This window comes from Ustilago hordei (genome assembly GCF_900519145.1).
Source record: "Ustilago hordei strain Uho2 genome assembly, contig: UHO2_contig_08, whole genome shotgun sequence".
Taxonomy (NCBI): domain Eukaryota; kingdom Fungi; phylum Basidiomycota; class Ustilaginomycetes; order Ustilaginales; family Ustilaginaceae; genus Ustilago; species Ustilago hordei.
Window position 1 is genome coordinate 127,082 of NW_024545262.1, and position 12,039 is coordinate 139,120.

The 12,039-nt window shown below is 46.7% G+C and overlaps 1 protein-coding gene across 1 annotated transcript; it reads left to right on the forward strand.

Annotated features, from left to right (window-relative positions):
* Positions 1–7,709: 7,709 nt before the first annotated feature.
* Positions 7,710–8,705, forward strand: UHO2_04171 (uncharacterized protein; the record flags this gene model as incomplete). Its single annotated transcript, XM_041555844.1, has 3 exons — positions 7,710–7,853; positions 7,926–7,966; positions 8,054–8,705. 3 exons carry the CDS (start codon positions 7,710–7,712, stop codon positions 8,703–8,705), a joined length of 837 nt encoding a protein of 278 aa, XP_041411778.1.
* Positions 8,706–12,039: the final 3,334 nt, after the last annotated feature.

Consider the following 12,039-nt stretch of genomic DNA (forward strand, 5'->3'; position numbering starts at 1 on the left):
GTCCCGTTTGTCCTGCACATCCATTCGATCCCATGACATCTGGTTACTTTCACCCGAAACATATCGAATAAGGCATACTCAATTGATCTCACCAAAACCAACCGGAAGTACCCAATCTGGTTTCAGGCGCGCGACCGCTTACAAGAAGCAAGGAGACAAGGAGCAGTGCCGTGAAGCTCAGCACACAGCTCAAGGAGAGGAGGAACAAGAAGGTCAGAAAAGTTGAAGAGCGTCATCGAGATCAATCGGTGGTGCGTCGAAGTCAATGATCACAAGTGTCGATTGCGATGATGAATGATTTCTAAGTACATGGTGAATCAAGCGTTTATATATGCCTCAGCTCTCCCTGTATGCATGTATGTGGTACTAAGAGCCAATAGGGCAGGAGCATGAGGAAATAACTAAGAGGTTGAGGAGGAAAACACTGGCTGTCTGGTGACCAGTGTCTTGAGGTTCAGCAGTTGGCCTAGACAATGCACTAACTCTGAGTGAGCAAAGTTGGTGATTGGATGTGTGGGCTCGGCGAAGGCTGCATTTGCATGCTTCAATCGCCGAGACACCACATGCTTCAACTGGAAACACTCCTCAGGAGGAGCAGGAGCGGTGTCGCAGGCGACACCTCACAAACACATAAATACTCTCACTTCACCATAGCATGCGAGTGGATCCTCATCCACTCTACTTTACATTTACTTACTCTTTACTTAGTTATGTTTGCATCATTGCAATAGCAGGGCTTTTGCAACAACCTCTCGATTGCATGTGTTGCATCACTGTTGGAAGTCAACTGTAGGCAGTGTTCTTCAACACTTGCAGTCCAGTCAATCACTGTAGGCGGTGTTGCTCAACATCTGCAGTCCAGTACCTCCTGTCTGTCAGGGGTCACACGTCTGAAACCCGAAATCTGTAGTAAAAAGACAACTACTACTAATCTTATCAAGATCTGTGGTAAAGGCCCTTTATTATTATTCTTGCTGAAATCTGTCATAGAAGCCTTCTATGACTTTTCTCACTCAAATATGTGGTAGCTTGAAGGTTATCACAGGTTTTGACTGACTGCTGGGGACACTCCATCCAGAGGTAGCTTGGCACAATCAATATCCTATAGATACCTTGAGATAAGGTGGCACCAAGGTCTGATGCTAATGTGATGGCTTTGACATGAGTGTCCAGTGTGTCAATGAGTTGAGTAGGTGATCCCCAGACCACAGTGGACAACTGCCTTCAGTTCTAATGATCAAGAGAGCTGGACCACAGTGTGAACCGCCTGTCATGGGCCTGAATGCTCAAGAAGCAGGAGGGTCACTGGTTCATATGGAAGGAGCACAGGTATCAGAGATCTAGTCGATACCAGTAGAGAGCATGGTCATAGTGCAGTCTCCATGGAGACCATGGACTCCTACAGACTCACATGTGAGGAGGGCCAGGCACAGCCACGAAGAGGACCAAGCTCAAGGAGCAGGCACAGCCACAAAGAGGACCAAGCTCAAGGAGCATGCAGATGGTTACCACTCAGGGGCTCGAGAGACAAGAGTCAAAGGAACCATCACCAGTCAAAGGAGAAGGAGCAGTGTAGAGGGAACTGGCAAGCAGGTCCTGAGGAGGAGGAGCAGTGTCGAAGGAGTTGTCACCACTCAGGAGGCACAGGGGTGCCAAACAAGCAGGATAGCAAGGAGGAGGAGCAGTGTTGAAGGAGTCGACACAGCTCAAGAGGCACAGGGGTGCCAAGCAAGCAGGAGAGGCCCCCTGAACAGTACTCGATGAAGAAGGTACCCTCTGGAGAGAGAGCAAGAGCAGCATCACTGGCGACACTGTGAAGAGGTATATAACCATACTTTCTCATCATCAAAGGTCAAGTGGATCCTCATCCACTCTACACCCATCATAACTAGTTATCACTTCAGCATAAGTATATATTAGTTTCAGTCAGCATAGTAGCAATCTATCAAGGTTGCTCCTCATTGTAGTGCATGTGTTGTATCACCACTACCTGACATCTGAAGGTGGTTCATAGCAGGTTAGCAGTCCAGATCAAGATAGAACCAAAGGCAGTAGTCCACTGCGGTCCAGGGATCACTTCAAGCATCAAGTCAACACACTGGACACTCGTGTTGATGCCACCAACCCTATCACCAACACCATCAACCTCATTACCATCAACACTCACTGACCTTATCACCGACACTGTCAACCTCATCATCATCAACACTCACACCAGACCTTGGTGTCATCATAACCTACATATTGATATTGATCATGCTGAGCTACCCCTGAACAGAGTGTCCACAGAGGTCAGCCAAAACCTATGATAGTATATACAACAAACACCACCCACTGTCATCGCACAACTTGATAGTTGCCAAACAACTAGCTCATCGAGACCAATACCAAGACAATAGCTGTCACACAGTTTGATAGTCACCAAGCATCTCGACAGACCGACCTGGGTTTCAGGCGCGAGACCCCTGACACCGCCTTCGGTATTGATCATGATCCAGACAACAGAATGAACCACCTTTGGATGTTGTCAAGAAGCAGTGATACAACACATGCACTATGTAGGTGCAATGCTCTGCAAGTGCAACTGTTGACAGAACTACTAATGTATACTTATCTGAAGTTATAACTAGCAAGATATGGTGTAGAGTGGTTGAGGATCCACTCAACTACTATGACAAGGAGCATGGTTATATAACTATTCCCACAATGTTGCCTGCAATGCTGCTCCTGCTCTGGGAGGCCTCCTTCAACACTGCTCCTCCTCCCCTTGTCCTTCCTATCAGTTCTATCCACTTTGTGATGCTGCTCATTGGCACCACTTCCCTTGCTTCCTGTGGATGGACAGTCCTTGTACTGCTTCAACATTGACAGGGGCCATTCCCACTTCATCTGAGTGGTGACTCACACCCCTTGTTCATCTTGCCCATCCTCATGCTCCAAGTTCATCATCAAGTTGTCCCCCCTGCTTCATCAGGGTGGCAGACCTGGTGTCCTCAACATCTGTCCTGCTGTGGGATCTGTGGAATCAGCACCCCTTGCACCAGCTTCCACAAGATCCATCATACAATCATGATACTACAGATTCTGGTGGGATTTGTTGTACAAACCTGCTCATGCTGATTTGGATGAGATCTGTCATAGAGCCTCTCTACTACAGATCTCAATGAACTCTGCTGTAACCCTCGTTTTGCCCAATCCTGCGATTCCTGTGCTCCTCCTCATATGACATCTATTCTTCCTGCTTCTGCGCATCTGGCCCTATGACGCTGTCATCTGTAGGCGATAATCTTATTGTGGTCCAGTTAATGACGAGGATCATCAAGCAGCAGCACTACAAACACTTGTGCTGTAATGGGGAATTGTACCTTATATCAATTCCAATCAAAGTGTTACAGACATGTTACATAGCTTCTGAACAGAGTGTTCAAGGCAGTCAGTCAAGACCTACCAGAACTCAGCTGTCTGGTTACTTTCACCAAAACATACTGAACAGAGCTTACTCAGTTGATCTCACCAATATGAACTGGAAACACCAAACCTGGTGTAAGCGGTCATGTGCCATAAACCTGGAAACTACTATAGAAATCTAGTATGGCAGATTTCTGTGAAAATCATGATAGTGTTCCTTTACATGGAATAGGCTACAGAGGTCTGATACAATAGATTTCTATGAAAGGTGCAGTAACAATTCCTTATGTTGTAATTCCACAAATTATGCTGTAAGGGTGATTAGGAGTAGGTCTCAACTAACCACCTTGAATGCTCCATCCAGAGGCTATGCAGCACATCAATGAGAGAATGATCTTGTGAGGTTATGCTATGGGTGTGGTGTCAACAACAGCAGAGACACAAGCATTCATAGTGTTTGCCAATTGCTTGACAATGTGATGATGTCTGGACCACAATACAGTATTGCCTACAGATGGATTTCAAGCTGGACCACAGTGGAGAACACTGCCTTTGGATGACATCCCAGGTGATATAATGCATGCACTTGAGATGACCTGCAATGCTCTGCAATTGCATGGTATGGAACAAAGTAAAGAGTGAAATAAGTAGTAGATAGAGTGGATAGGGATCCACTCATATGCTATGATGGAATGAATGTATATATGTGTTTGTGCAGTGTTGCCGCAACACTGCTCCTGCTCCTCCTGCTCCTCCTAGATGTGTAAACACTTCCATTGTTGGGCTGCTCCCTCTCCTTAGAACAGTGTTGATCCCTTCAACACTGCTCTTCCTCCTGAACGATGTGGTGGTCCCATGACATGGTTCCCTTGTCTTGTGAATGCCACTGTTCATGTGGACACTCCTATTGTTCCCTTCCCTTCCTTGTGAGCTTGTCCATTGTTCTCCTCCCCATCTGGTATGCTACCATTCCCCTATGTGGTAACTTTCTGCATGCTCCTATGCTCAGACCTCCTATGCTTGGAGCTCCTATGTGCTTCCAAGCCCCTTATTGCAGTTCACATGACAAAAATGGTCAAACTAACTTGCTATGACCGTTTTTACTGAAAATGATTGTAACTAAGCAATCCAACTGTTTTCGCATTTTCGTGTGCATGCTGCACATCCATGCATGTACAGGGTCTTCTGCGCAGACCCTGTGACAACCTTCTGGTTCTTTTCACCGAAACAGTTCAGAAGGAGCTTACTCGATTGAACTCACCGAGATCAACCAGGTTCAACCAACTCAGATTTCAGGCGCGCGACCGCTTACACTTGCCACATAGTCCGCGATCCAAGTTGACATATTTGGCCACCGGTAGTGTCGCTTTGCCGATTGTAACGTGGCATCCTGCCCTACATGGCTTGCTGTGATGCCGTCATGTTGGAGATTACGATCCAGTCCGATCTAGAGGATGACACAGATCAGATCTGCAAGAGATCGGGCAGGGCAGGTTTGATCAGAGATCGAAAGAGGCAGATCTGATCAGGTATTGGGAAGGACAGATCTGATCAGGATCAGGCAAGACCAATACAAGAGAGGGATTGGGTACAACCATGTCCCACTTGTTGCTATACACGGTCATTAGATAGGATGCGCCCACACTCGGGCATGTGCCACACACTTGTATATATAGCTAGCAGGGGGCTCGAGGCTCCCGCCACATTCTTTTCCTATGTCATTTTAGTATAGTGTTTTGCTCCTTAGCTCGAACACCGTACTGAGACTGATATCTCCCGATCTCTGTCGCCAAGTGTCATCGTTATTTCAACACGTCATGACATTGCGACATCACCATAAATTGTAATTATTCAACAGAGAGGGATTGTTTGTCTACCTCTCTAGCGCTGCGTGTCTTCCGCTCATTGGTTTTACCAGGCATAGTCACCTTTGGAATGTCCAATCACCCGTCTTTATACCATAGTTTGTCCTTGAGCTCGAATGGTGTTTTAGCATGTATATCACGGAGCTCCTTATCCAGAGATTGAAAGATCCTGGTCAATTAATGGAGTCCTTGTGTTGCTATTGACTCCATGTCTGGCGTAGTGGCCACTAGTGCTGAGTATCCACCATAACTGGGCGTTTCGGTGGATTCGCTGTAATCGGTCGTTTTGTGCCTTTCAGACCGATTTCCGCTTCTACCTCCTCGAACACTCGAGACGGCAGCACTGTCGCATGTTGTGCTCCTGCTCCTTGCCTGCAGGCTCCATGTCCTTTCGTCGGGTTAGAGCGTCGGGTTCACCCGCCTTTGTGGAGAGAATAATGGAAGACGGGTGTCTGATAAAAGATTAAAAGGTGGGGGTGTCGATACTCAGCGATCGACGTCAATCAGAGCACAGTACTGCTGCTATTAGGGCAGAAACACTATACTCATTTGACTAAGGAACGTGGTGAGAGCCTAGAGCTCTCAGCTTGATATATATACATCTTCGCGGCATGTGCCGAGTGTGAGAGTATCCTACTTAATGATGAAGCGTGACAACCAGCAGGACTAAGTTGTACCCGATATCTGATCAGGTCGGCTCTGCCCGATCTTTTCAGTATCGGCTTCCGTCAACTTGAATCATCATATTGAATCGTTATCTTCAGCAGTGTCGACACTCAGCGGTCGACAACAGTCTAAGCACAGTGTTCAAGCTATTGAGCAAAAACCCTATACTATATTGACCTAGAGAAAGAATGTGGTGAGCCTCGAGCTCTCCGCTCAATATATATACAAAGTAGCGGCACATGCCAAAGGTGGGAGCATCCCCCTTGAAGACGAAGTATAACAACGAGCGGGACCCAATAGTACCCGATCCCTCACTAATATCGGCTCCGCCCGACCTCTTACCATTTCGACTTGTGTCACTTTTAGTTTCTTTGCTGGATCGTTGCCTTCAGCAGTCGTTTGAATCCTTTTTATTAGTTAGGACAAAAAAATGATTTTTCACACTTCAGACGTTCGCGTTTAAATAGGGGACCGATTAACTTAGCGTGTCATAGACTGTCTTTTGTCATGGAATCTTTCGACCACTTTTGTGATAAAATAATAGAAAGAGATGGTTATTGACGCTTGACGGTCGATATAAGCCAGAGCACAGTATTTCAGCTATTGAATAGAAATACTATACTATATTGACCTGAGGAAGAACATGGCGGCAGCCTGGAGCTCTCCGCTTGATATATATGCATGGTAGCGGCACATGCCAATGCAGAAAGTGCTGAAGATAACAATCCAGCAGGGCATTAAAAGCGACATAAGTCGATGTGACGAGAGATCGGGTAGAACCAATTTGATCAGAGACCGGGCAGAGCCGATACAGAAGGAATTGGAGACTGCTGGGTCCCGCTCGTTGTTGTACCTTGTCATTAAGTGGGATGCTCCCACCTCTGGCATGTGCCAACACCATGTATATATATCAAGCAGAGAGTTCGAGGCTACTACCACGTTCTCTGTGTCATCTTTTAGCATTTTACTGGATCGTTACCTTCAGCAAATGACTCATGCTGTGATGCATCACCATTAATTAACAATAGGCACGCAACATAACTTACAAACTTGTGCGCCTTTGATCTGGTCCCAAGAGAATTCGATGACAAAAAATAGCGGAAAAAGTTAAGATACAAATTGAGGAAATAATATTAGAAGGACGAGTGTCGACACTCAGCGGTCGACGACAGTCAGAGCACAGTGAGAAAAGAAGAGTGACACTTCGCGACGTTGATCGGGAGATGCCAGTCTAAGTACGGTGTTCGGGCTAAAAACGAAAAAGCTTACATAAGCTGCGCAAAGGGAAAAAAAAAACCGCGTTTTTTAAAAACACAGGTCAGGAGACGGTATTGTGAAAACATGGAAGGGTTATCACTCCACATCTTCTCTCCTTTCCTCACTCTCATTGCACTTTTGCTCACTCCCTCTTCCTTGCACTCATTCAACATGACCTCCTCCACTGATGATTCTTGTGACATCTCTGCAGAGTTGTTATGCCAGTCCACTACACCTACAATCTCTGCAACTCACATTGAAAGTGTGCCTGCACTGTCTCAATCTGGTTCTACAAGTGCTTCTGACATCTGCACTTCCTATCCAACTTGAGCCTCTAGATCTGCCACAGGCAAGAAGAACTTCACATGGTCAGGTGCCAATGTTCTTCACCTTGTCACAATCCTCTACAACAGCAAGTCCTACCAGCATGCTCTGCTGCCATCTTGAGAATCAGCTGAGAGCAATCCAGCCCTCAAACTTCACAAACATCCCATTTTTTGGGAGATCTCCAAGATGATTTTCCCAGGTGCATCTGTCAATCCCAATTGCATCAAGGCCAAGCTGAGGTGGCTGCTAGAGACATACTACAGGGAGAAGAAGAAGCTTTCACTCACTGGAGCTGGTATGCTGCTGGAGGACATGGATGCATCCAACCTGGTAAGTTTTTGTGATCTTTGTTGCTTGCAATGGTATGCTTGAATGCTGATTCATACTTTCAATTTTAAACAGTCCTACATATCTCACATTGCCCTGTCAACAAAGTACACTTGGTTTGAAAGGATGCACAAGATGATGAATGGCTGATTCTATGCCAATCCCACAGCACTTATCACAACTCCCAGTCTTGACTTCACCAGTGATGACAAGGCTGACATGCCTTCCAATGGCTCAGCTGACATACCCATGGATATTTGTGGCAGCAAGCTGTATGATCACAGCACTCACAGCTGTGGTTTGCCTCCTATTCTCAACTTGATGGAACCCACCAACCCCCCTGCTGCTGTTGCATCCACTTCTGGTGCATCCTTTGCTGGTGCTGGTGATGATGACATTTTTACCACACCTTTGCCTTCACCTTTGCAGGCTCAACCACCTTCCTCCACTGCTGGTGGCTTGGATGTCTTTGATTCCACCTCTTTTCAACCTTCAGCCCAGCTCTCTCCAAGCACCAAGCACAAGCAAGGTGCCCTTGATCACAAGTGCAACACACTTGCTGAAGCTTTCTATCATTCTTCCATTGATACCCTTCAGATCCACCTGCAGCTTGAACAGGAATGCACCAGACATGAGAAAATACTGGAGGCTGAGCATACCAAGCATGAGGAGATGCACATGCAGCACGAGAGGGAGGAGAAAGAGTGCAATGAACACATTCTCATGTGTGATCATGACATGGTGATGGAGATGGTGTGCCTCCTTGCTTCTCAGGCCAGTGGTGAACAGGACACTCATCAGAACACCAGCAACAACAACAACACAGACTCTTCATTCAATCTTCCTGTCTTGTAGCATTACATGTACCATCATCCAGTCTCAATGCAAAGTCATTTCTGAGTGTTTTTCTGTAGAGTGCAAGTATGAGGTGAATAAAAATGATGTGCAGTGCAGTCATGTAATGAGCTCCAAAGCATTTAAACAAATTTTTCCACTCTCACACCTCTTCCATTACTACCACCACTCCACTCTGCAACCTTTTGGCATTGCTCTTGTTGCCATCCCCCCTCTCCATGCTCCCTCTCCAACCCCCTTCCTCCTTCCAGCCATGGTGTGCTATGTCATGGGCCTGGATGCTCAAGAAGCAGGAGGGCCACTGGTTCATATGGAAGGAGCACAGGTATCGAAGATCTAGTTGATACCAGTAGAGAGCATGGTCGTAGTGCAGTCTCCATGGAGACCATGGACTCCTACGGACTCACATGCAAAGGAGGACATGAGCCACATGCGAGGAGGGCCAGGCACAGCCACGAGGAGGACCAAGCTCAGATGGTTACCACTCAGGGGCTTGAGAGACAAGAGTCAAAGGAACTGTCACCGGTCAAAGGAGAAGGAGCAGTGTATAGGACACTAGCAGGCAGGTCCTGAGGAAGAGGAGCAGTGTCAAAGGAGTTGACACCAGGTCATGAGGAGAAGGAGCAGTGTCGAAGGAGTCGACACCACTCAAGAGGCACAGGGGTGCCAAGCAGGAGAGGCCCCTGAGCAGTACTCAATGAAGAAGGTACTCTCTGGAGAGAGAGCAGGAGCAGCATCGCTGGCGATGCTGTGAAGAGGTATATAACCATACTTTCTCATCATCATAGGCTGAGTGGATCCTCATCCACTCTACTCACCATAACTAGTTATCACTTCAGCATAAGTATATATTAGTTTCAGTCAGCATAGCAGCAATCTATCAAGGTTGCTCCTCATCATAGTGTGTGTGTTGTATCACCACTACCTGATGTCTGTAGGTGCCTCATAGTAGGTTAGCAGTCTGGATATAGATAGAACCGAAGGCAGTAGTCCACTGCGGTCTGGGGATCACTTCAAGCGTCAAAGTCAACACACTGGACACTCGTGTTGACACCACCAACTTTATCACCAACACCATCAACCTCGCTATCATCAACATTCATCAACCTTACCTTAACACCAACGTCATCAACCTCATCATCATCAACACTCACACCAGACCTTGGTGTCATCATAACCGAAGCATTGCTATTGATCGTGCTGAGCTACCCCTGAACGGAGTGTCCACAGAGGTCAGCCGAAACCTACGATAGTATATACAACGAATGCCACCTGCTGTCACTGCGCAATTTGATAGTCACCGATACCGGGACAATAGCTGTTGCACAGTTTGATAGTCACCGAGTATCTCGACAGACCGACCTGGGTTTCAGGCGCGAGACCCCTGACATGCTACAGCAACAAGCAAGTAATTCTCAACAACATTGTCTGCACTCTTGAGCTCTCTATACCTGCAGAGGTCATCCAAAATGCTGACAGAGTGCAGCACTCCTGCAGCACTGACATTGACAACTTGGATGACAATGGCAACCCACTTCTGCTCTCATGACACCTTGTCTGCTTGTACACTTTCATATGCAAGCAAAGGTACACAATCACATGTTACACTCCTCTTGGCTGCACCAATAAGCTTATCCACCTTCTCAACAGGTACAAATCAAGCAATCATAGGATGTATCATGGACTTGTTCATATGTCCCCTGAAGCATTCAACAATCTTGCCATGTGACTCCAGAAAACAGAGGCTTTCCAGTGGAACTACAGCAGCTCAGGTTTGATGTCTCTCAACAGAGTGCAAGAGATCCTTTCAGTGGCTCTGTACAGACTAGGCCATTCTGGAAATGGAGGTGGTGAACATGACACTGCTTTGCAATGCAGCTGTGGTGTTGGGAGCATTGTTGGATACACCAATCACACAGTCAATGGCCTCCTTGAGCTAAACAATGAGGTCATGCAGTTTGCTTCAGAGGGAGAGAGACAACATGCTTCTGCCTGGGTGTGCAATACAACTGGGGTTGAAGAGTGGGGTAAGGGCTGGCTTGTGGTGGATGGCATGCACATCCCTCTTGCCTGGAAGCCAGGAGTGCTCAGTCAAGAGCACTTCTGCTATAAAGGCTTCCACAGCATCAATGTAGCACTGGTGATCCTGCCACACTCACTGCAGATTGTTGAATCAGTTGTTGGACAGCCTGGCAGCATTCAGGATTCAAAGGTTTGGACCTCAGGCAGCAACATCCTCAAGAAGCCTCACCTGTACCTTGATGAAGGTGAGTTCACCTGGGTTGATGGTGGATATGGCCATTCTGCCTTCACAGTTGGACCATTCTCTCACATTGCTGCTGACAAGAGTTGAGACCTTCAACACTTCAACTACATGCTCTCTTGAGTCTGAGTATGAGTTGAACATGCCATTGCATACCTGAAGAACTGCTTCCAGTGCCTTACAGGCTATTGTGGTAACATCTACCATGTCAAGGACTGCATCACTGCTGCCAAGATGATCCAAGCCTGCATTGTTGCACACACCTTTGCAAGTTGATATGACTGTCCTGCTGATATTGCCAACCTGCTGTTGCCCTCTTTCTCTGAGGATGAGGTGAATGAGGTTGTTCAAAGCCTCCAACTTGATGCCAGGGATACATGAGAGCTCAGGAGGACAAGATGCACAAATCAGCACAGATACAAACTGGATTTTGCCTCTGCAATGCAAGGAATGTTGCAGTATGCAGTGTCAAGACTTCAAAGTTCTGCTGCACATGATCTTCAAGAGGATTTGTTCCAGGTGCTGTTCAGATCCACTGGGCACACTGAGGAAGACACTACTGCATTGTCTTGACATCATGAGAGGACTACTGTGGACTACAATGCCATGACTCAAAGTGCTTCAGCTTGGAGACAGGAGCAAGTCTTGACACAACCATTCTTGATCTGACAGGCACTCTCTCTTCTGCTGTTCAATACAACTCTTCTCACCACCATATGAAACATTACATTGAGTGCATTGTGTGAAGAGGAAAGCAAGATATAAGCAAGCAATGGGTGATAGCAATGAGAGCAGGACAAGTAACATATGCTCACTGTTAGGTTACATCTCTTATTGGCCATATGACTTCATCGCATTTTTGGAAACCTGCATTTCCTTGGGGGGGGGGGTTCAAATTCCCTCCAAAAATGTGCTTTTCAAAAAACCCGCATTTTTAAAAATGCAAAAACTTTGATACCCCCTAAAGAGCAAAACACTATACTATATGGAGTGGGACATGCTTGTACCTGATCCCTCTCTTGTAACAGTCTTGCCTGATCCTGATCAGATCTGTCCTTCCCAATACCTGAT